Source organism: Dermochelys coriacea, chromosome 5 (assembly GCF_009764565.3).
Source record: "Dermochelys coriacea isolate rDerCor1 chromosome 5, rDerCor1.pri.v4, whole genome shotgun sequence".
Classification (NCBI taxonomy): domain Eukaryota; kingdom Metazoa; phylum Chordata; order Testudines; family Dermochelyidae; genus Dermochelys; species Dermochelys coriacea.
In genome coordinates this window covers 77,435,062-77,460,995 of record NC_050072.1, presented here as the reverse complement: position 1 = coordinate 77,460,995, position 25,934 = coordinate 77,435,062, and the positions used below count along the sequence as shown (strand labels likewise).

General features: G+C 40.9%; 1 protein-coding gene across 3 annotated transcripts in view; it reads right to left on the bottom strand.

Moving 5' to 3' along the window:
• PRR16 (proline rich 16) overlaps positions 1 to 25,728 on the bottom strand; it is a 228,524-nt gene extending 202,796 nt beyond the window's left edge. For 2 of the 3 annotated variants that reach the window (XM_043514994.1, XM_043514995.1), the window contains exon 1: positions 23,264 to 25,726. In XM_043514994.1, the coding sequence (XP_043370929.1) occupies positions 23,264 to 23,455 (192 nt within the window). In that variant the 5' untranslated portion in view covers positions 23,456 to 25,726. Of the gene's footprint in view, positions 1 to 23,263 lie in introns of all 3 variants that reach the window. The other variant, XM_043514996.1, reaches the window with a different exon arrangement.
• Between the last annotated feature and the right edge of the window lie 206 nt (positions 25,729 to 25,934).

Genomic DNA, 25,934 nt, shown 5'->3' with positions numbered 1-25,934 from the left:
CAATAACTTGCAAACTAAACATAGCATTTGGCATCACTGAATATAAACTGTGTCAAATCAAGATACCTGAGTGTTCTACTCTGGACCAAGGTTGAGTGTGCCTTCCTGGCCCAACTAATCTGGAATGCTGGAAAGAAGAGAAATGGAGTATACCGTGATACCAGAAAAACAAGGTAAAAAAAACCAGGATGATTTTAGTCTTGGGTGACATACAGAATGATTTTAACTTGTGACTTGTAAACAGAGCTAGTTTGGGGGGCATATTTTGGGAATGTACCTCCTGTGTAAAGTGAATTGACACACTGTGAGAAACAGCTTCCCAGAAAGATCAGTAACATAGCAACTCCTTGGTCCGTGTACTGTACTATTAACTTTTAGCAACAGAACTGGCTAAATTTGGTTATTTGGTCTCAAACACTTTTCATAACAAACCACAAGTGTAGTCAAACAACTGGTTATGCATTTTTATTAATATTAGCCATTGTCAGCCCGAATACAGGTGTACATTAAAGCTGTTTTTGCCACTGTACTTAGTTTAGGAGCCATTTGCTGCACTGCCAGAATTTGGCCCAGTGCATCAGAACGAACTCGTGCTCTCCATATAACCTGGAATGCATATTCTTCAGGGAAATTCCATGCATTTTCTGTTCATAAGCAATGAAAGAGTTGCCATTTAGTCCAGCAGCCTTAGGTAAACAGATTGAAGGCACAGCTGGATATACGGCCAAGCACTAGGTCTAAACTGGTACTGTATCAAATACTTGGCTTATTAATTTATGGAATATTGTGAAGAATTGACATTACCTATACCACTAAAATCCCCGTCAACTATTACGACAAACCCTTGACAGAGCATTCGTTTGGAGGTGATGCCAATCACTGCTCAGTCGAACGCAACAGGGCACTGAACTTTTGAAGAGACTTATTACACTGATCTCTCCTAAGTGAATTTGTTATGCAGATACTGTAAGGCAATTATTTCGATATTTTATTCCATAAGGAAAATATGAACATAGGACACAGGATGAGTGAAAAGAAATAGAAAGAGTTAGCCCAGTATAGTTTAGGAAATAGACCCAGATGATTGGTCAGGACACACAAATGAATGAAGGACAATAACTTGGATGGATGTTAAGGCCACTTAACACTAGGTAAGGGCAATTTATATCTACCAAGCATTTAACTGGGTCCAGTGTGGAGTTACATGGCTCCCATCATGTAATCAATAACTCAGGGTAGAATCTCCCCTCCCAGCCTATGCTTCAGGACTCAACTCAATTCTGAGTGCTCTAACCCTCACCCCTGTGGAGGGCAAGAGTACCAAGGGAGTTCTCAGTCTGTGAAGACTTCAGGTCTCCCCTTACAGGCCAAAGGTCTGCCAGCTAAAATTCCAGATCTAATTTACATGTAGGAGAACACTTTTTTAGCCTTTATCTGCATAGGACACCAGACCCAAATTGCAACAACTACACATTTCTATATTTTCTTTTATATGGGGCTTCTAACTCCTAGTCTTATTTAACCCAACTGCACCTCCACAATGATGCAAGGAAGGCAAACATATCCATCTATGATACAGAGGCTCCTAGGCAAAGGATTCCCTGTTCTTTGCAAACAACTCTCACCTCAGACCTGACAAACTCATTACACCACATCATGTCTTACAGGGTATTTATCCATAAAGAGCAGCATGTACGGTATCTACAGAAAGCTCACAACTTGTCAAGATTCATAATCACTGCAAGAGAAATGTATGGGGAATATTTAAGGAATAATGTAATTATGAACAAATATGCTTTATAGACTTAGAGTAAAAATTGGTTACCCGAGGATAATGTGTCTCAGTAATAGCCCATTCAGGCAAGAGGGAGTTCTCACCCCTGCCTATTTGGCCAGTGATGAAATGCAAAGCACAACTGTTTGGTCCTGCACAATACTAAGACTTTCAACATCAGAGGCAACTGTAAACTTGAAAATCACTTAAATGGAAAAAAGGAACTTTACAAAAAGATAGGGGTTCACCCTGTCTGTACACAGAAACCAAAGGCTGTTTTCAATATAACACAGAGGAGGGAGTAGCACTCTGTATCCATGCACTGAGGAAACCCCTTGTGGGGCAGAGGTGCTTTCATGAATGTTTGGATCCTGATTCTTGTGAAACCATTCAGCTCTGCAACAGACCGTACTTTGGGGAGAAAACCTACTTTATGAGATAGGAAATGTAACTACTTACAAGTGTAGACCCAGGTGTGCGTTTTATGATTTTTTTTCGTATTTGTTTCCCCCACTTTCTCTCATTTCTATTTTAATCTTTACTCCTTTTCTTAAATAAATCTACTTTTGTTTTATTAAAAGTGCTGTGTGGCTTATAGGAGCTGTGGTGTAAGGTAAAACTAGTAAACTGGGATACACTGCATTTTCTGGAGCGGAGGATCTGGGATTTCTGTGATTAGTCAGAGGCTGGATATCACAGGAGAACAATTCAAAGGGACTTGGGGTGCACCTATTGTCAGCCTGCAAGGTGAAGACAGGGCTGACACAGCCCAGAGGAGAGAGTTTGAGGGCTGAAAGGCTGGGGGTGTTAGGAAGTTCACATCCAGCCAAGGCATAGGCAAGATTCCCTCACGCTGAAGGCCAGGGGTAAAAAGGTGACTTGAGGTCCTGGTTGCCCCGAGAACTCACACTACCAGACCTACGCCAAATGGGAAAAGTTTCTTCCTGATCCCAAAAAAGAGGTGATCAGTCAGACCAACTACATCCTGGAAACACCGCTCCCTATTTATAACTACAGGTATGAAGAGCACCTGATGAGGCAAGGGGCTGGAGCAGCACAGGCAAAGATTTAAGATATTGGTGGGAGAGGGAAGGGTGGAAACCAAAATAAGCTACCACTCTCCTCCCCTGGCTGGCCAATAAGGCACAGTGAAACTTGAAAGGCAAGAGGGGTTGGCAATGGCTCTAGCATATGCTCTTCACTTCCCATCTCCCTTCTGAGAGCAGCACATCCCATTTCTTGATCCAACCTGAAACAATCCTCTCCCTCCCTTCTCCCCCCACCTATCCAGACAACTCTTCTTGGGACAATCCAATCCCTTTGCAATCCAACAAAATGCTTCCCTCCACCCTCCTCAGATGGCTAGGGGGTATTTCTAGTACACTAAAACCTAGTGCTCCTGAACATTTTATTTATTTAGTATAGTTATAAGGCCTCATCACAGGGGCTGTCAATACTAACCCTGAAGATGTGTCTATTACAAAGCATTGTGTAGCAACATGGACAGTATGAAAGAACAGATTGCATAATCTCAGCATACATTTGCTGTAATTTTACCATTTTGGTGCAAATAGATCTGATGGAGGGTGAAAGAGTAAAGTTTAAGCAAAACTTCAAGCTCTTGAAAGAAAAATCCGCGTTAATTATCCATAGAAGCTTGGTGGAAAATTCTCTTCCACTGATTTTATTAAAAATCAATTAGCATATGTGCAACTACCAAAAGTTGGCAATTAGCACTTTTGCACAGGACAGCACTGTCACTAGTCTAGTTATTATTCTCTAGGAACCCTATAAAAGACCTATCCATCTATCTCAGGTATTAATATGGCCCCAATATCCTAGTATCTGAGCGCATCACAATTATTAATGTATTTATCCTCAAGGCCTCCATGAAGTAGGAAAGTGCTACTATCCCCATTATACAGAGAGGGAGCTGGTCTTAGGATATAGATAATGATGTGTGGTGTTACATTTTTTAAGACTCGTTTTTTATCTGAAGAGGTCACAGGCAGAGTTGTGGGAAACTTTTATAACCAAACCCAAAATCAGACCAGCCAGGGGCAAATCATCTTCTTTTGGGTTTCATAACAGATCTGAAATCTAGGCCAGATGCACCCCAGGGATTGTGAAGATTTTGCAAAACCACAGCCATTTTTCAAAGGAGCCTACCGCAGGCCAAATTAGAAATTTCAACTGTGTTTTGTTTTGGAGGTTGATGGTTTGTGCCAACCCAAAGCTTACAATGAAACACAAAAACTATTTATCATTCAGTTATTCAAAATATAAATGTGGTAATTATAGCCTTTAGGTATATGCATAAGTTAAAAAATACAAAATATATGACGTCAAAAACAAACACGTTCAGAGGGTGAACTGAAAATGCTGACTTTGGCATAGCTTTAGCTACAGGCACCCTGAAGGTTCACTGCTTTTGAATATAAGAGTGACTTCAAATTCCCCCTTAACCATAGCTTCCAAATTATGGGTCTTTTGCTACATGTGAGGCACAGAAAGTCCTGATTTTGTCTTTAAGATACAATATATTTCAGGAATGACAAAACATTTTAGAAATAATGCTGGAGTGGTGGCTTGGTAACGGCTAACACACTGATACATTATGCTGGAGGCACTATTACCTTTATAGCAAGAAAGAGCAGATAGTACCCAGTAAAAGAGGGAGAGGAATATACAGAGAGACATGGGTATAATGGGTATTGTAGAAGCTTCATATCTCTGTGTTTAATTTCCTTTTACTACATAATGCTGGATGTGACCTGGAAATTAAATAAATAGGTGTGTGTTGTACCCTTAGTTGATAGAAGAGAAATGCTTCCTGGTTTTGATATATTTACTTTTTAACTCATTTAAATTTATAACGAATATATATAAAAAAAGAGCCTCTATCCTGGATGCTAGGTAACTTAACATAATTAAAATTAAAATACAAAAGATAAAACCGGAGAAGAAAACAAACAACCAGAGGAGACTCAACCCCAGCCATTACCCCTACCACATCCACAAATCACAGTTTGTGTAGTATGCATTCAGCATAAAAGGGCAAACACTGATCCTTTTGAAAGAAACACTTTTTGTATGCAAGGATCAGCAATAACTGGGGAATAAATGTTGCTCTATAGTGGTTGCAATATCTTTAAATGTGATTCATGATCAAAAGTCAACATTTCAGCAAACAGTGCACCTTGATTAACAAGCATCACTACATTTTAATGAAAAAAACTTCCATCCTTCATTGGCAAAGAGACAAAATAAGATAAAAATAATAAAAACCTAATGTTTACATCAACTGAGTTTTTAAAGGTTTCTAGGTCAGAGATGTCTCTCATTAAAATACCTCATAATAGAAACATAATTTAATCCAGATATTTTTAAATTAAGGTTTCACTTTAACTCCTTTAAAGTATCATTACTGAAAAGTTCCAGATGAAGCACTATATTATGATTGGGTGGACACCTGCTGTGCGTGGCCCCATTTGAGCACAGGGCATTGAACATGCACAATGCACTGCAGAATGGGGACCAAAAATAAAGGATAACACTGAAACCAGAGGTCCAAATCTCCAAATAAACTACAATCACAGAGCTGGTAGCATCTTTCCCTTTTACATCTAGGAATAGTATTTATTTTTATTTTAGCTGAAACTGATGTTGTGATATGTGAAATAGTGAATAAACCGTTAATTGTTTTCAGTTCAGATTTTTCCTTTTCTATGAAGAAACAAAGAAGCCAGGTAATGATTGAGCTAAATTGTATCTGCCTCATTTCATCCATTTTCTGTGTGTCCTGGCAGAACTGATTCACCTTTATTGGACTATATTCAATATTACACATACCAAAATGACATTAAAACAACACTTGCTAAGGTTGCAAAGTCAATCACTCAAAAATTAGGAAATGCCAGAACCAAGGTAGCCTGTGCAACCTTAATTTACTCCCCTTCTGTGCATGCATTATGATAGTCTTAAGTAATATGATCACATATATTGTTTCAATAGAACTGCCGCCTCATTCAATGCACAGCATCAAATGGCACTCACTTTATGAGCGGCAATTTAATATTTTGTTTTATCCTCATTGTTCAATATGTGGCTGCAGGCCTTCTTTACTGCATGTATTCAAACCCTGATTTAAAGAAAGAATGATTAATTTCCTCATGGGCTTTCCAATAGCACTTTTCACTACAGTATCTGAGTGCTTCACAGATATTACTGAGTGTATTTTCACAACACTCCTGCGAAGTATTATAGCCAATTTTACACCAGGGAATTGAAGCACAGAAAGATTAAGGCCAAAAGCACCCACTAATATTGAGTGTCCAACATGAGATACCTTGGTCCTGATTTTTCAGAAAACTTATGCTTCTACAGGACTTAATATATTCAAAGAACAGTTCCCATGGACTTCAGCTGCAGCTGTGAATGCTCAGCACTTCTGCAAACCAGAACCCAGGGTCTCAAGTTGGGAACAGAGAACATGCGGAACACACAAATAGTGAATACCTGTGAAAACTCTGATTTAAATGACTTGTCCAGCATTACATATGAACTCTGTTGCAGAGAGAGAGATAGAATCCATCATAGTGACACGTACATGGGTCATCAGCAGGGTGCAAACCTTTAGATGGACCACAGACCTCCACCACTTGTAACTGATACAAAAGGATGATAACCTACCACTATACGGAATTTCAAGGAATAGGACATTTTCCCAATTTATTACATAGATATTTGTTGAAAACAAAGGAATTATGAGACTCGGGATCTTGGGTTCCATTCAAGGCTCTGGAGAGGAGTATGCTCTAGTGGGCACACACTCTCCTGCCCATTCCCTGCAAACGTAACTCCTTCTTTCCTGTTCCCACACCACCCCGGCTTCTCATCCCAGTCCCATTCTCCTCACCTTGCAAGCTCCAGTCTCCACTCCTCAGGTTCTCATCCCAGTCCCCTTGTCCAGCCCTTCCTCAGTTGTCCCCACCAACCCCCAAGCTTCTTGTCCATGTTCTACCTGCCCAGCCAGACCCAGTTCTCTGACTCCCAACTCCTCATCCAATCTTTGTCTGCCCCCAAACCTGGCCTTCTGTTGTCACCCCTATGCATGCTTTCCCCATTCCCACTAGCTCTCAATTTCAGTCTTGTTCCCCAGGCTTCTTGTCAAATCTCAAGATCCTTGTCCCAATTTCTTTGTCCAGCTTGTCCCAGTTTTGCCCCAATTCCTCATCAAATCTGTCTCACCCTCCCCTCCCTACTTGCTCCCAGTCCCGGTTTCCTTGCACAGCGAGTCCCAGTCTCCCACAGCGCCTCATACAATGTCAGTCACACCCTTACTTACTGGGTCCCAGTCTCCACCGTGGCTCTCAGTCCCTTTGCCCAAACTGCCCCAATCTCTCACCTACACCTCCCAGTCCCTTTACCCAGCCAGTCCCAGTATCCCTTTTCCCTCCTGCCAATCTCCAGTCCCAGTTCCTGCACCCACCCCCGGCTTACTGCAGGTTCAGATTTTGTCCCCTCTGCATTAAAATCAGGGAGGTTCCTCCTCCATGCTGTCTGGGCCTTGGTCTCATCAACAGCACAGGACAGAAAGCCTCCCTGCTCTCATCTCCAGGACAGAAAGCCTCCCTGCTCTTCAGACCCAGCAGAGCCTGCAGCAACCCAGAGCCACAAGTGCAGGGAGATTCCTGCTCAGCTCTGGGTTGGAGCATGCTCAATGCAGAAGGAATCTTCGGAGAGTTTAGCTACTAAAATCTAAAAGGTTTCTACTGAGCATGTGCAAACCACAATTTTTCCAAGGGAAACTTATAATTTAGCCAAAAGAAACAGCATGGCAAATTTCAGCCTAGACAGTTAAAGTTTGGCAAAGTTATAAACAACTGAACACAGACTCTTAAAATGGGAAGTGTGAGGCAATTTTAACAAGTGATGCTACCAGCCTTGCCAATAATAGATTACATTTGCCTTTGAAATACAACGAAAATAAAATTAGAAAAAAACCTCAACTCTTGCAAAGAGTTACTCAGTATGGTCTGGTGCATGTAGCCAATGCTCAGGTCAGAATTTCTTTGACAAGGATGGCAGTGCTATAGTAGAAAACCCAGAACTCCACAAAAACATTATTTTACTTCATTTACAGAGTAGTGCTATTGAGCATGCAAAGACAAATGCGTAATGTTATTCCTTCACACTCAGATTGCAGTTTAAATGACCTTTTGTGAGAATCTTCAGCTACCATCACTCTCGTTTTAATTGTGTTCATTAATATAACATTTCCCGGGTTTTTCTAAACATAGAAAAATTTACTAAACTTCCTACCAAGCAGAGGGCCATATAAAAAGTGAAGGGAGGGCTCTTTCTGAGAAGTACTACTTGGATTTTTAACCAGAGTGTTGTCACTTGGCCAGTGTTTTTCAGTTAGTGGCTTGCAACCAAGGGGGTGGGGCTGGGGCTTTATTCCAATCCAAAGCAAAGAAAATCTCACCCCCACGCACTCTTATCCTTCACGGTCAAGTATTCTCTGTCAGCCTCTTGAAACACACATACAAAGCTCAGAGCTGTTCCCAAGAAACCGAGCAGTGAAGCTGGCCTGAGATTCCTGGAAGAAGGGATTGTCCTGCATGTTGTTTGCGACCACCTTTGCTCATGCACTGGTATACATAAATAAATCCGCTAATACCAAAAATATACACAGACTCCAGAGGGCTGATTTCTCCTCCAATGGGAAGCTGACCTGCAAGGCCCGGACATTTGCTACTGCTCAGTTTTAAAAGAAAGGGTAATAATATACATACTCTTGTGCCTTCTGATTATCATGGCTCACTTTTCCGCTCTAAAACAAAGCTCTTTAAAGAAAAATGTCACTGTAGTGTTGCAAGACTACAATTACTGTACAAGAAACAAGGTAACAATTTAAGTAAACTATCCAAAATGGACAATTACCATATAATGTAGTAGTTATTGCCAGTTGATTAAGATTTAATAGTAGTATATTACCATTTATGTAATAGACAATTTAGTTACTTATTAATAAGAAATCATGCATAGAAGAAGAGCATTTCATAATTATAATTCACAGTAACTATCTGAGAAGCCAGTGGTAGGTTCTGGACTGAGTAATTCATCTGCCAAAGCATTGATCCCACTTCCTCTTCATAATGAACATGTTATTAACTGTATTTGATCTTTAAAATATAAAAGATCAATCAAGGCTGTCTTCATTTTTCCTGAACATGTCATAAAAGAAACTTGCTTAGAAATTATAGTGTGGGGTTTTCTAATCAGTTTTGACTTTAGCATTTTGTTTTATGTCCCTCGTTGACTGATGTCTGTTAAATGTTGAAACTCAGAAATAATTTATATTCTTAACCTAGATGCACCTCTGTGACAGACTATTAAGTCATGGAGAAAAAACCCTTGTATATCAGATACGTTGCTAGAAGTAGTTGGTGGAGGGAAGGGGGACAAAACTCCCTTTTAATAACCTTAGGAAACTAGTAGTGCATCTGTTATTCAAGATGCTAGCCAAATCATCACAGAAATAAATAAATGATAATAATTCATAGCCTTCATTCTGTATGCTACAGACAGGTTTTTCATTGTCAACAAACGCTACCTACAATACTTGTAATTCTGTAATAGATATTCAAATATGATTAACTTATTCACTAGAGATAAGAGAATTAGGAGAAAGAGTTGTTTGATATGAAATGCCATACAATAGCCACCCTATATCCAAATGCAGCTGGGTTTCTTACTTTTATTTGGATCTTCCATTGCTGCCAGACCACCTTTCTTAGGTGCCCCATAATGTTAGTGTTATAAAGGGTGGTATAACAAAGGCAGAATACCAGAATACTCCTGTACACTGAGCATTGTCTGTAAGAGCCCAATATACAGAAACGGGAACTGTATTAGACTGTTTGCAGTGGCTAAATAGATTCAAACCTAGGCACTAATGGTCAATTTTTGGTGTGAAGATCAAGGCAGGCCATGGATTTACTATGAGCAACCAATTTCATGTGAACGAAGTGACCAAAATGGTTAGTTTTGTTTAAGAACACATGGCTAGCTCTTCCACTGCTGTAAACTGACGTAGTTGTAATATCATTATGTCATTTTATACCAGCTAAAGATCTGGCCCATGCAATTTACAAATAAGCAAAGATCACCCTAGCTATCATTTCTGCCCTTTTCTTTGGTTGATCTCATTTCATCATATCCCTCAACTCAGTCTCTGAGACAAATCTGCCTCAAACTCAGTTCCTGGATCACCTTTGCTATGATATATTCAATACTTTTAACATTTGCATGACTTCGTTCTTTACACCTAGTTCTCTGCTCTCATTTTTAAAGTAAAAAACCTCTTTAAATAGGTTTAAAACAAAAAAATGCTTTTCAACAATAAAATATGTAAAGAGTAGATTAGGCTAACACAAACCAGTTTTTTTCATTCTGGTGCAGCAATCTGCCTCTGATCATCACTAACTTCCATTTCACAAGAACTGAATATGTAAGTTGTATTGGTTTGGTTTTGGTGTCCTATAAAAACCTTCCTCCGAACACAATAAAATCTCGCTCATGACCAGGTGGCAGCGATCAACACTTCATACAGTATTCCAAATGGATTTTATCAATACCTAGGAAGCCTTCTCCATTGCAAGACTCTGATTCTATGATTCACAGTATCTTACATTATCACTTCTTGTTGTATAATTTACCCAACTGACACTAGCACATAGAATCAGATCTGCAGCAATGCACTAGCCTGATAGCAAGGCCACATTCCTATTCAGAGCCACTGCATAAGGCAACCACCAGGCCTTGTACGAGTATCCAGGTGTCTGCAAAGTTTTCTGGTGTCAAATTTTCAGGAAAGGGACCTTACCCCAACTCCTAAAATTTCAGGAAGAGGCAGGGTGAGGGGGGCCATCACCCATCCCCATTAATTTTTACCTCCACTGGGGGAAATCTAATCCATGCTGCCAGTTCAAGCTGCCTCAGTTGAAATCATGTGAAATGCAGATGCATCAACTGTACCACATGCCCATGCTCTCTCTTCAAAGTCCAAAAGTGCCTGCACACGGAGAGGTTTATTCTCCGCTGATTACCTGTTACAGAAGGCCAAGATCAATGGCCCGAGCCACAGAAACAACTGATCTGCCCAGCTTTCTTTCTGGTTCTGGATCTAAGATGGAAATGAACTTATAACCATGGGGAAACCCAGCTGTGGGCTTTGAAGGACTGAAACCTACCAGAATGCTAGGCTGGAGATGGGAGTGACCTCTAGTATACTATTTAGCTTGTGTTTAGGTTCTTTTATTGTTTTAAATAAGTTTCTCTGTAAGGTTATTATAAGAATAAATGCTTCCAAAATCTGTGTGGTAACTTAAAACTGCAGACAATACACAAGTGAAAGCCTTCAGAGAGAAAGCAAAGCACAGGCCTGGACCTGTTTAGGCAGTCTGGCTTGCTGGGGATATCACAGTGTAATATAGGGAGCTGTGCAGCCTTCAAACCTCCAGTTAGGAGGAAATGAGATGCAGGTCTTCACCCAAGAGAGGTGCCAGCTGGAAACCCTTACCTGGGTGCCCTCAAGGGACCAAAGGACCAAGGAGGGGGATACAGGTGCACTTACTTATTCTGAACTATGAGGTATCTTAGAGTGTCCATGAACACAGAAATCTAAATTTTGACAGTGAGAAACTTCCCTCTATGCCTAGCATCCTGCCTCAGCTCACACATACAGCAGTACCAGGAGAGTTCATCTACCACATTTATAACACACAGACTGTAAGATCATCACCAACAGTGCCCACAGAAAAGAAAAGCATTTAGTTGGAAGCTAACAACGACCATTTATTAAAGGCAGCAGCATCACAGTCTTTAGATGAAGAATGGAGTGGATTTTAAATAATATTTTTGGATGCTGAATTGGAAAGCCTGGAAAATAATATTACTTTAACCTCTTATGAACTCTAGGAGAAAAAGCTTTCATTTTGTAATGATCACACACACACACACACCTCCATGCTCTGCCACCATGCCAGTCTGTTACTACTAAATTGGGAAAGAGAAGGAGACATCACATTACTAAGGTTAACTTCATAGAAATACCTCAGCACAAATACCATCTGTGCATTGAATTTTTTATTCAGATTTTACGAGCATAGAAACTAATGCTTTAAAATATGTATGTATCAAATTGTGAACTGACAAAAAAGAAAAGCCTTGAAAACCATTAGTACTGTAGTCCAGATTAAACAGGAATACTGGAGTGAACTTGGGGAGAGGAGGAAAGAATGCAGAGAGAAAAGAAAAGCTGTTTTCAGAATTGGGAGTGTTAATACAAATCAACAAAAACTGAGTAACTCAAAGTTAAGGCTTTTATCTCTGTGTGTTCATGGAAGTTCTGCAGAGATTGGAGTGTCAAGGACAAAACTAATCAGGATAGTTCACAAAGTTCATTTGAGTAATTGCATCTCATTGTGTTCGTCATGACAATTTAATTTGGAGGGGGGAAAAGCATATATTTGTGCTAAAAAGAAGCCTGTGTTATGTATTGTATTAAGGACAGGAAATCTCACTTTCAAATCCACTATGTACTATTGGGTTTGAAATTAGGAACTGTTTATTATTGAGATTTTAATGCCAAAATTGTGACGCTTGTTTTGGTAAGAAACGTTTATTGGGAATGCTAAATATTCATAATATACCTTTATTATTGAATATGTAATTGATTTGATTTAACAACAAGTACTTGCACCAATTTTGTTTTCAATAATTAGTGTATCTTCAATTTACTTTAGCTAGCGTATCACTTTCTCATTATAAATACTCTGTGTGCTTATTTAATGTTCTCTAAACAGTCGTGGAACCTAATTTTTAAAAGCCATTTAGTTCTCATCTTAAATTTCAACAAAAGATATGAAAGAAAGCATACAATGGAAGCAAGCACTTCAAAAATTACAGTATGCAAAAAAGAGTCAATCATTTTTGTTTTGCTTAATATTGGAGTTAGAAAAGACACTACACCTGATTCTCCATCCCTTTACATAAATGAAGATAGTGGAGTTGCATTTGGATAGAAATAGTGTAATGAGAATCAGGCTCACGTTGTTCATTTGCTAATGTTTTCATATTTATTTTTTTTACTTTAATTCCCTTTGGAGGAACATTACATGAATTTTCTATTTTAGTGCAATGGTATCGTCAATTACAGCTAAAATTTTATAATCTACTGAACAATCAATTTAGAAAATATAAATATAATATTCTATGCATTTGGTCAAACCTTCTATAATTCAGTTCATGACCCATAAACCTGGGATTGCTGGTTCTCAATAATAAATACTGGGACAGTTTCAGATACCTTTTATACCCATTGTATCTTATTCCACTAACTTCAGAGGATAACTTGTCATATAAAGTACAACTCAACATGAATTAAGGGTAACTTAATCTGTCCCTTAGCTTTCAATATGCATCAGGGAAAAGGGCATAATTCCTTTCTGAGTATACCGCATCAGGAAGAAGAAAGAAAAACCAAATGTGATTCAAGATTGACCTAACGCAGAAGTTCTCAAGAAAGGCTTCAGTAAAAACAGTGTTTTAAAGTTACAAGCATTCTTCTGATTACTGAGCAAACTTAATCTGCAATGAGTTCTGGAAATGATTCAACCTTCAGCGCTGTCAAACTCCATTATGCACTGTGGCACATGTTGCAAGAAACAATGGATGAGTGTGTTAACCTTTAAACACATAAGAACATTCCATTATCTATGGAGAAGAGAGGACTGACATATCCTCCTCCTGTCTGGAGGAGATTGCTGCTAACTGTTCCAGTTTATTTTAGTTTATTGGTGTGTTGTTTTTGGTTTAAAATTCTTAGACTCAAGCCCCCTCTGCAATGGGCATAAAATGCAGCAGAATTGCTACTGTTTTGGGGGCTGTGGGAAGGGACTGAGCAGACGTTTTTCAGCCCCCTTCATGCTTAAAACAAATTCTTCAGTTGCTCTCACAATGAGAGCATGATAGGTGAGGACATTGTGAATGGCATGCCTGGATAGCTAGAGACTCAATGACTTATAACCAAACAAGAGACTGGTCACAAGCATATGGGAAGGGGGCATAGGCTGCAGCCTTTCACCACAGAGCCTATGAGCTAATGTAGTAATGGTTTAGCTATACAGGCAATGCTCACTTTTCCTCAGGATTGCCACGAAAAGACTGCTTTCTCTCTATAACACTTCTATTTTTCCCCCTGTACTAAGGGCATCATCATAAATCAGGCTTTGCACAGCGAACCACAACTTCACTCAATATTTGCATGTCTGAATTATTTCCAGTAAATCTGCAAACTTCTATAATAAAAAGCATTTAATTTAATCATCTTTTTCATTGCAGGAATTGACAGTTCCAAACGTTATAAAAAAGGTGAAATAGCAAAAGGCTCCCATGAATGTCAGTATAATGAGAAAATTAGATTGCAGGGTTCTATGAGATGAATGTTATATTTGTAAAGAAATACATATTTATAGGACAATTTAAAGTGTAATAGCTACATATGGCTATTCAAGCAGTATCTGTAAAATATACCGTCCAACTATGCTAGGCCAGGAAATTATGCTCCATCTTGTCAGATGAGGACTTGGCCCCAATCATTCATGCAACTCCAGTCTCAATAATTACAATGCACTGAAGCTGGAAATGATACCACAGGCACTGAAAATGCTCCAGCTGGTGCATGATATGGCAGCCCATTGACTAACCAAAACAGGAGGTCACAAGCACATCACTCTGGTGCTTTGTACACTCGCAATCCATCAAATACTATGCTAAAATTTAAGTCTCAGTCTTAATCTACACCACCTTCAACAAATGGGGCCTGAGCTATCTCAGGGACTCTTTCTCCCTGAAAATAAAACTCAACCACATTAGCTGTCTTCCACTGGATCTATCGAAAGTGGGACTAATGAGAGCAGGAGAGAGAGACATCTCTGTGGCTAGTCCACAGCTTCTGGAACACTGTTCTACAAGAGTTAACAATACTTATGAGCCAGGACAATATGCAAAACCCAGATCTTCAACTCAGCTTTCCCACACAATAACTATGATCAATCATTTTTAATAATCTCTATGCATGTGTGAAGAAAGGAAGTTTCAACAAGGTGCATGTTACTTTACTTTTGAACTATAATACAATTCACATACCATTGTGAAGAGTAGATATAATGCCTAGATTAGACAATATTCATAACTAAAAAAAGTGTTTACACTTCACCATTTTTACTTATTAGCTTTCTGCACTTTGTTTTGCTGAGATAGGGAAACTACTCTGGTTAGTTTCACCTCTTTAAAGTCAGTTTCACTTTCTGGTTCTACTGAATTGCCTCAGTGTTACTGTGTTTGATTTACAAAGGTGCAAAGAGATGTTCTGAGGTTGTGGTGGGGGGGAGGTTTTCTAAATAAAGGGTTTTCAAGTTTCAATTTGCTTTTAATTTAATTTTAATTTAACGAAACTCTCTCAAAGCATGTAAAAAGTTACATGCTTTGAAACCCCTTAATTTTTAAATTTTAATTATAACTGAATGAGAAAGAACAGGATTTTACATAGTGCATTTTGTCATTATGTTTATGTTTAACAAAATTGGTGTTCACTGACTTTTTCATAAGCTTATGAAACCTTCTACCATTAAGATAGTTGTGCCCAAAGCTGAGGAAACTGGCAAAAACTTCTGAGACAACTTCAAGGACAGTCCTCAGTCTACCTACCCACACAGATTTTGTATTGCCCCAGTTTCTTAATCAAAATATTGTGCAGTACCAAGGGAACTATGCGTGTGTGTGTGTGTGCGTGCATACACAAACAAGTCAAATGATTATAAATTGTAAATAACGAAGAGGGACAGGTTACTAATTCAGAGTGATCTGCATTGCTTGGTAACCTGGGTGCAAGCAAACCATATGCATTTTAACATGGCTAAGTGTAAATGTATGCATCTAGGACCAAAGAACGTAGGCCATACTTACAGAATGGGGGACTCTATCCTGGAAAGCAGTGACTCCGAAAAGGACTTCAAGGTCATAGTAGATAATCAACTGAGCATGAGGTCCCAGTGCAATGCTGTGGCCAAAAGGGTTAATACAAACTTTGAATGTATCAACAGGGGGATGTTGAGTGGGAGGAGGGAGGTTATATTATCTCAGTATTTGGCACTGGTGTATATACTATTGGAATATTATGTCCAGTTCGGACATCCACAATTCAAGAATGATGTTGATAAAATGAAGAATGATTAAAGTATTGAAAAATACACCTTACATTGATAGACACTAGGAGCTCAATTTCTTTAACTCATGAAAAAGAAGGTTAAGGACTGACTTGTTCACAATCTAAAAGTACATCCATAGGGGAACAGAAATTTGATAAACAGACAAAGGTATGACAAGATCCACAACCACCGAAAGTTGAACCTAGACAAATTAAAACTATTTTTTTTTTTTTTTAAGAGTGAGGATAACTAGCCACTGATCCAACTTACCAAGGTTTTGTGGGGGATTCTCCATCACTGGAAATTTTTAAATCAAGATTTTTATTTTTATTTTTTTTTTTTTAAAAGATAGGCTCTAGTTCATATAGGAATTAGTTCACTGAAGTCCTATGGCCTGTGTTACATAGGAGATCAGACTTGAACATAATGGTCTCTTCTCACCTTATAATCTATGCATCTATAAATATTCATATATACATACATACACACACACACTCTAAACAGCCATAACTTTCTGAAATCTTAAAAATTTATCTGAGTTAAGAACCCAATCTTTTCCCACTGAAGTCAATGGCAAAACTTCCAAGAACAGATTCATGCTTTTGCTATACTATTGTTTGTTTTCTGATCACTGTCAGAAGCATCTAGATTGCCTGAAGTTCATACAAGCATACATTTTAATAATTATTCTCACTGTGGTACTATTTTTATTTGAAAACCAAATTTATATATGCTCCATTTAGTTCATGGTTTTACAATATATTGTGAAATACTAAGTTACTTGAAAGTACAAACAGAATGAATGTAGCTGAAAACAAAATAGCTAGCATAAATTTGACAGCATACTTCCTTCTGTCAAGCCACATGATGTTAATAAATAGTGCTGTATGTATATATTGGTTTTCTATTAACTGTATATTGTACAAAAATGAAAGGAGTTGCTAACTTATGGCAACTTGATTCCAGTTAGATGCAAAGCAATTTCCTCCAGCATCACATCAGCATTTAATGTGTCCCTAATAATCCTAAACTAAGCATCAGAGGTTCAGGGCCATATATGAGATTCATAGCTATTTACTGAACATCTGTAAGAATTTTACTTTAATATGTTTGTACTTTTGTAATATTTTAAATTTATAAATACTTTATATACTCTAAGCTATGAAAGGAGTAACAAAGCCATGATTCAGTTAACCATTTCTGGCTCTTTGTTACCACTGAACAGATCACAAGTGAAGAAGCTATGCAGTGCTTCGAATATATAGTGAATCATACTCTGCACTGATTACAAAAGTGAAGGCAAAGATTGCAGCTGCATATCTCATCAAGGAAATGAGATGGGGATATCAGAGGGAGAAGTATACTCCTGGCAAAAATGGCAAATCTTGGAGCATATAATCCAGATGTGTAAGCAACCAATCGCAAGACATCTGGGCCTTCATACCTACACACAAAGCACTATTCCTGGCCACACCAGTGCAACACACATGAAGGTTTCAGTCTATCTAAGGAACACACAGTGCTACACGTCAGTCTTCCACTCCATCAATCAGACCTGGATATATGGGCTACTCTACCATTCAGAGCATGTCTACCAATAATATATTAACAGTGGTGGAGGGCTGGGGATTAAGGAACCCTTCTCTCCAAATCCCATTGTAGCAGTTGCATCTGATCATGCCTCGACTATGACCTCTGTATGCTGGAATGTCATTCCATAACACAGTGAAGGCGTCACTGCCTACACATCAGGGATGTGGATGAACGATAGGATTAGAGAGACAACAATCATTCTTCCATATCCTAGAGGGGGAGTCTCTGTAAATAGCCTGCTGCTGCACATTGCTTGTTATTTCAGGATCTGACCTGAAGGACTGTATCTTCCCTTAGCTAGAGTACCAGCTGTGCGCAATAGTCATGAGCTAAGAAACAGACTCTTGAGAGTGAAGCTATGATATGTCTGTGTACATCTATCCTAAAGATGGTGAATACCGAATATTCCATATAAACATGTTTATTTCACCCACAAGAACTGCACACCAACCTTATTGTAGGAGAAGAGCAGCCACCTCAGTAATGAATTGGGCCATTTGTTTTATCTATTAACTTTACCATCGCCTGGAGCGCATTAACTGTTGCTCAGTTCACTCCTGAGTTTCCTATCTGATAACTTCATTAAAGTTGAACATTGTGGAAAGGGCTGGAAAGAATTATTCATTCATTCTTTAGTTACCTAAAACACAGAGCTCTTTGGGAGGGCTCAGAATGTGGGAGGTGGAACTGGGGAAGACAGGATTTCTTTTGATGCATGAATTAGGATTTTCCAAGATTTCCAGGGAATTTAGGGAGCGGGGGTTGATTCAGTCCTACAACCATAATTTCTGATGAGAGTCAGTCACCTGAACAATATTCTAAATTCCAAACTTAGGAACCACCATGTTCAAACAGTGGCTACTAGGGCTTATGGTTCTCATGCGAGACACACACTTCCATTTTGGATTGCACTGAACACTGACAATGGCTACAACAGCTGCTTCCTTTTGATAAAAGGTTGAAGCACATCCATTCGCCAATTAAAAGCTCTGCAAATGTTTCACAAATTACTTTCAGGAATCCGTTCTGGTTGATGAGTTTTTCCATCTCTATAAAAGTATTTACCAAATGATTCAATATTTGAGATTTCCCTAATGCAATCAATACAGGAGGGGGGAGCCTTTAAAATAACAATGACACTATATTACAGATACAAGACAAACCCTTCCTTCCCCACTGAACTCACAGAGAATGCAGCATTTGGGCTACAGTATGCATTCTACGTCCACAAGTACCAAACAGAAAGGAAATAATCCCTTAAATAGTTTTTAAACAGGAGGACAGAAATGTAGTTAGCACATATTGTTTTATGGATTCTTATAGTGCCATTACCTTAACATCTAAGTGCTTCACAGGAAAATAGGCAAATTCCATCTGCAGAACAAGAACCAGTGTTAAAAATCTTTAAAAAAAAAAAAAAAAAAAAAAAAGACTGACATCCAGTACTCTGGATGGGCAACTTTTGAAACGGACTACATTAGGGCATACTCTTATTGGTTGGTGAATATTCTGAAGGGGCCAAAAAAAAAATTCAACAAACAGAAACCATACAGCTCAGTTTAAACAGCACGTTCTTCCAGTACAAGACATGCTGCAATTAACACACACCCATAATAGTTTTTTCTTCTAGCAACAATACAAGGATGGCTGTTTATAGTAAGTAAATTGCACCCATGGAAGGACTAGACATACATCAGCTGCAAACCAGAACTGTCTCATATACTATTTCATCCTAACAAGTCTCCCAGTCACTCCTTCATTCTCCTAAGTCTTTTGCGGCTGCCTTAGTCTAAACTTACCAATAAATCATGGTAAATTATATAAAGTTTAACTTCAGAGCCACAATAACTCCATTACAACAGATGATGTAATTTTGTCTTCTGTTTTGAAAGGAATTTTAATATTTTCAAGACGTGTGTGTCTGGATTTCACTGAAATAAATTAAGTTAAGCAAGGTTTTGCCTGTTTCTTAATACACTGGAGCATCTCTCTCAAATGTGTTCCTTACCCAGATAAACATGTAAAGCTCTCTCAAGTAGTTAGGCTCTCAAGATTTCATATGGAAGTATCTGTAGAGGATACAAAAGGCTAACAGGTCACATCAGATAGTTTTGGCCCTACTTTTATGTTTAAAATCAACCTGTTCTAAAAAAAGAAAGAGAGAGAGAGCGCACGCTAGAGAGAGACAGATCAGCTGCAGACTATTTGGTTCTGATTAAATACAGGACCATTATTCTGTAAATGCAAAGTTATTTAGAAAACAGTACTATTGGACATTACTACCATTGTACTTGTTGCTACCTTGGAATGCGACAGGAGTCCTTCTCTTTCTCTGACCTTCAAGGCCATAGCTACTGAAATGACCAGTAGGAAACATGTAGGGCAAAGAACAGATGGGAGAAGTTAAATTAAGTGGAATACTGCACAACCAAATGTAACTCTAGGATACAGGAGTAATCACATCCACTCTCCATACCCATTATTTTGAGAGAGAGTTCACTTCTGAAGCACTGAATCTTTCAACTCAACAATGCATTAACTATGCATGCAACTAACAGCTACCATTTAAAAAATTATATCATAAAAGATCCCAATCCTAAACAAATGTTTGAGCCAGAAACAAACACTGTGTTTGTCAATTTAGCAGCTGTAGATTTCCATAAAAGTACAAAAGAGATATGACCTATCGCAATATGGTGAAATTTTTCTTAAAATAAAAATAAAAGCAAAAATAGCAAATTCTCGGACTACCAGGATCTCTTTTTCAGGAGTGAGGCACAGTACGAAGAGGAACATTAACACCACAAGAAAAGGCACTATATAGAAGAGTCTAACTGTGGCACACATGCAGTAAAGATGGAGACTAGCCAAAACATTTCCAAAAGAACATTGTGTATTTGATTTAGAATGCAAATAGAAAAAGAAAAGATTTGTCTTACAGTTTATAGCCCTGCCAGGTTCCACAATGAAATGTACTTGGTTTTAATATTTATCATGCTTTGAAATTGTGAAAACTGTTTACTAATTCACAGTCAACATTTCACTGTCTATAAACCCAGCATTTTATGTCTATAGTCTATATTTAATATACAATAATAAACTGCCTGGAGTTTTATTTAATGCACGATGCTTCAAAGTCTTTCCAAATGCACAGCAATATCTATACACAACCTATATAGAGACTCTGCAAAGCCAGATTCTTAATTTAGCATATCTTCAGTTACTCCCTGTTCAAATAAAGTACATTACAGGATATGCTAAGAATTCTTGGGGTGGATTTAGCCTATACTATAAATGTGGCAGTCACATAGCAAACTTCCACAGACTTTTCTCAAAATAGCTACAGTGCAAGATGTATTTAACTTTTATGAAGCCAAAGTTTTAAGAGGATATTATAGATAATTTCATATGCAACACTTACCTGTCAGTACACTGTGGTACAATGATGGGTCTTTACAAAAAAGTTACTTAAATTATTATTCACGGGTTTTAGCATAGCTTTGGAGCACTGATTAAGAATCATTGTTATAAGAAGAGGCGTTTGTATATTCTCAAACTATCCACTCTTTAACAGTGCTTCCTTTTCACCCACACAGCTTTCAAGTTACAGCCAAAAAGTACTGGAATTTTAGACTTTTGGTTTCACTTCTAACTGGGAAAAGAAGTTCCAAACAAGCCATTCCCCCTCCCATAAGGCAGAGGTAAACCCAGTTCTCTCTCTCAAAAGATGCAGTGAGCCAGAACAGACATATCTGCTTAGATGAAACATGCCATAGTAAATGATGACACTTGACCTCCAACTACAGAGATCTTGTTTGCTTACTAGAGGAAAGCCAGCAGTCTGATTATATGTACAGAATGATTTACATTTGTGGGGCAGAACACAGGGTAGGTTCTGAACAACATGTACTAGGGCAGCAACAGAAGCCAAATTATTCTAGAAACATTTTTAAATGTTCAAAGAACTGCTATTCAAGTAAGAACAAGAAACATTTTTCTGTTTTTAAAACATCTACAAAGAATACAAAACAGAGGACAGGTAGCACATTAAATGGAAAATTACAGACATCTTCTAGAAAGAGTGAAAAATCTTGGATTGTGATTATTACAATCATGCTCATATAGAGATTGCATCAGTTATTAGTGGACATATATTTATATAATCTAAATGTTAACACACCACTGAATCAAAAACTGCCTCTGAAGGCAGAAAACTGTTGACTAAACTTGTTGGAAAATATTGTTCAAATAGAAAACTAATGTTTGAGAGCAAAAAAACACAGCCTAATACAAATGTCAAATAAAGGATTACAGGCAACGCACACAAACTTTGGACTTGAATTTCAATGCATAATCCAATCCAACCATCTGCCGACCAGTTGCGTACCAAAATCAAGATGTGGGGCAAGCTCCAAAAAGGACAGCCAAGTTATGTTATTTTAGCTACAGTATTTTGAAACTTAAGAACATCTCCGCGATAATTACATTCTGTCCGCACATTAACCTACAGGAGCTGACACTTGTCCCTGACCAGAGAAACATTACAATGGATTCCCAGATATCTAAAAAACAACAGATATTTTGCCTAATGTACATCTCGGGATTGTGATACAAGTCTGAGAAGGAAAATGCAGACTTTGCTACAGTGACCTTTATAAATGCTTGCAGGATCGCTAGAGACTCGTCCTTTCCCTTTCCCCAATAACCGGGAAAGCCCCCAGCAGATTTATAACTGAGGGAGCCCCCAGTTCCCTGTCCCCATTTTCCAGCAGCCGGAGTAATGAGAGTCAGGCAGCTCCAGGAGGAATACAGGGTTACGATTGCAAAATTAAACGTTGGAACTAGAGGGAACCTTCCCCCCCCCCCCCCACGGAGATGCCCAGTACCCCGGCGCAGTGAAGGCCACTTCTCCAAGGCAGGAGCTGTAATAAGTTCAACAGTCCGCCCCCATCTCCTGGGCATAGCATCCGCAACAGCCAGGCACCACCACCACCACCACCACGCCGGGAGTCAGGGCGTAAGCGGCGCATCAGCTCAGAGACGGACACAAGCCTCGCAGAATAGCTAAAGGTAAATCTGAATCCCCAGGGATGGAGGCGGGGGGGGGGCTGGAAATACCTACAGACCCCTTTGCTTTAAAGGGCTGGAGAGTCATAATCCTCCCTCCCCAGAAACACAGAGAAAACCGGTGAGCGCGGCAGTGGGTGTGAAGGAGACCCCTGGACGCAAGTGCCTAAGAGCCCCCCCCCCCAGCCGCTGTTGGGTGGCAACCCCCCTCTAGACAGAGATTTCCCTTGAATTCATCATGCACAAAAACAACTGCGCCTTTTCCGCGCCTTCCCGTCTCCACCGCACCCTGGAGGGCCCGGGGATCAACAGACTGGGACACACCGAGCCAGCCACCTCCGCCGGGGGCTGCCCGGCTTTCTGCACCCCCGCGCGCAGGGACGAGACACCAGTTGATTTCCCCTTGGCAAAGACAACGTGTAACCAGCCTGCGCCCAGCCCCGTGCGCTGCTCTGGCTCCGGAAGAGCCGGCAGGTCCGTCCGCCCTCTCGGAAGCGGGGGGCTGGCCCCCCGCCTCTCCGGTGCAGCGCACACCCCAGCCGCCGCTCACCTCCTTGAGCTCCTTGGCCACGTCCTTCAGGTCCCCCAGGACTAACTCCAAATCCTCCACGATGATCTTGATCTGTTCCTTCACCTTGGCTTTGGAGGCTGCGGGCGGCCCCTGGGGTGGCGAGGAGGAGGCGGGGGTCCCCTTGGACTTGGCTGACATTCTTTGGGGGAGCGATGTGTGGGGAGGGGGCATGCAGGTCAGGAGAGCTGGGTAAGCAGCGGGTGCCCGGCCCCGGCCCTCGGGCTCCCGGAGCTGCTGCAGCCGCCGTCGTCCTCCCCGCACATTTTGGGCTCAGGGCTCCGCCGCGCACCGCTCCCCGCCGGGTGGCTGCGCCGCGCTGCTGCCATCAGCTCCCCGGGATCTGCACTGAGAGCGCCCGGGCTGCAGACGGGCGGGCGGTGCGCCTGCGCCTGGCTCCCTCCCTCCCCCCAGCAGGCTCCCGCGCACGCACAGGGCATGTCGCTCAGTGAAGGGGAGCGCCGGGGGGGGGGGGAGGCGTGCGTGCGCCCCCCGCTGTGCCCACCCCGGCAGCCTGCGTGGCTCTCCTCCGACCTCCCGCCGCGGGTTTAGCCTAAACCCACCGCCCCCGAGCGTGCGCTTCAGGACCGCTCCAGTCTGCTCGCTCCAGCCTGGGGGGGGGGGGGGGGGGGTGACACGAACTTTCCCTTTTTCTTCTCCTCTGGGCAAACTCGCCCGGAGCAAGCGATCTGCCCGCTTCCTCCCCCCTTATCCAGGGCCAGCGGATTCCCCTTTATACGGGCAGTGGGGGAGAAGGTGCGAGCGCGCAAGAGACAGGCGAGGCGGAGGCGGCAGCTACCACTCCTCCTTGCGGCGCACAGTCTCTGCGGGGGGCACCGCGTGCCGTGGGGATGGTTGGCGCGCGCTTGCAGGCGACCGGCAGGGGTTCCTTCGTCTCTTTCACGCTACCCCGCCGGAGCTTCTCCGCGTTAGGGCAGGGTCAGTTTTCGCGAACTCCCAGCCCCCGGGGGGGGGGGGGGGAGGAATATCCCGGAAAAGCGAAGCACGTGCACCTACCGCCAGAGCCTGGCCAAACTCCCTCCGGCCGACGTAGGACGAGCCGCTCTGGGTCCGCCGCTCCTGGAACGCTCGTTGCGGGCACGAAGCCCCCGTTCTCCTGCCCTGGCCCCCGGCTCTGCAGCCCGCTCTCGTTTTACAAGGGAGAGAGACCTACAGCATCTGTACCGACGCCAGCGGGCTTTCTTTTCTCTCCTAAAAGCAGCGAGGAGGCTGGCGATTTGCAAAGGCCACCAAATTGGCAGGAGGGACCTCGGTCTTTAGTCAGTGAGCACATGAGGACCAATAAACCTTTTTAACTCGAGAAACAAAACCTATGCCTTTAGCCAGGTACCGAGGAAAGAGGGTACACGAACGAAAATAGCCCCCCCTGGCTTCGATGAAATAGGTACAATTAAGGGCAGAGCTTTCTCCCCACGTTGCTGTTTGACTTCAGCATTTAATTCGCTGGGGCTGAGAGAGAGAGATTATCAGATAGTCACCTCTAGGGGTTTCTCCACTTATTGCAAGAAGACGTCATGTCCAGGCACTGGAAATTGTATTACGAATTTCTATCGTCAACTTCAGCTCAGAACAGCCGGCAGAGGCAAAGCGCCAAGCCCTGCGTCGAAGATCGGCCTAGGGGGTTGCACCTGGTTTAGCAATCTTAAGTGCTTCCGTTTCTGAAGGGATTTCTCGCAGCTTTCGGTGTTTTATCGTCGCAGCAGAAAAGAAAAGAGAAAGCGACATCGCTCAGAGCTCTGTGTGTGCATAACATTTCAGATTTCACCCGACGCAGACAAATGGGTGGGGAACAGGTCTGTGGCTGGAGTGGGTGTGGGGCTGGAATGAGGAATAGACACAGGCTGAATAGCCAATTCCCCTACCACTCAAGGGAAGCTAGCTGTCTTTATTCAGGAGATAAAATGCTACTGGGAATGTTATCCGTAAAATAAATCACAGGGCTTGATTCAAAGGATTTATTAGTGTTAGGCAAATACTATTTTAAAAAAAAAGTTTTCCAAGCATTCATTAGAATCTTTAAATAATTTCAGGGTGGCCTTGTTCACACACATTACATTCACTTTCCCTAAGTATTTAGGCAAGCTGGTTTAAGCACACACACTCAGCCTCTAGGAAAACAATTTTAAGATTCGTTTTCTGGAGCTATTCACGCTGGAAACTTGATTATTGTGCTTATCCAGTCAGCAAACACCAAAAGATACCCTATGAGTTGAGGGACTATTCACCATTAAGGATTACACCTCAAATCTCAGATTTTGAGTTAAGAGCCACACTAAACAAATGTCATGGGGGAAAACAGCAAGAACAGTTTCCTGGTTTCCAGTGATTAACCTCTTTGAGAAGTACTGCTCTATTTGTATACACTCTCTGAAGAGAATCTTAATGAATTTCTTAAAGTGGAGGGGAGAAGATTCCTCCTGGACCAAGTTTATTTTTCTTAAAAACTTTAATTTCCATTTACCTGGGGAAGTTCTCTGAGCAAAAACATCTTAAGAAGTTCAAGATTCAACACATAGATTTTTATTCTGGCACCACTTTGTGCTTCATACCAGAAAACAATTAAATGAATACTCAGTGAAGGAACAGGGCACTCAGCTATACCACTGCCAGCTGTGATCCCATTAAAGCACAC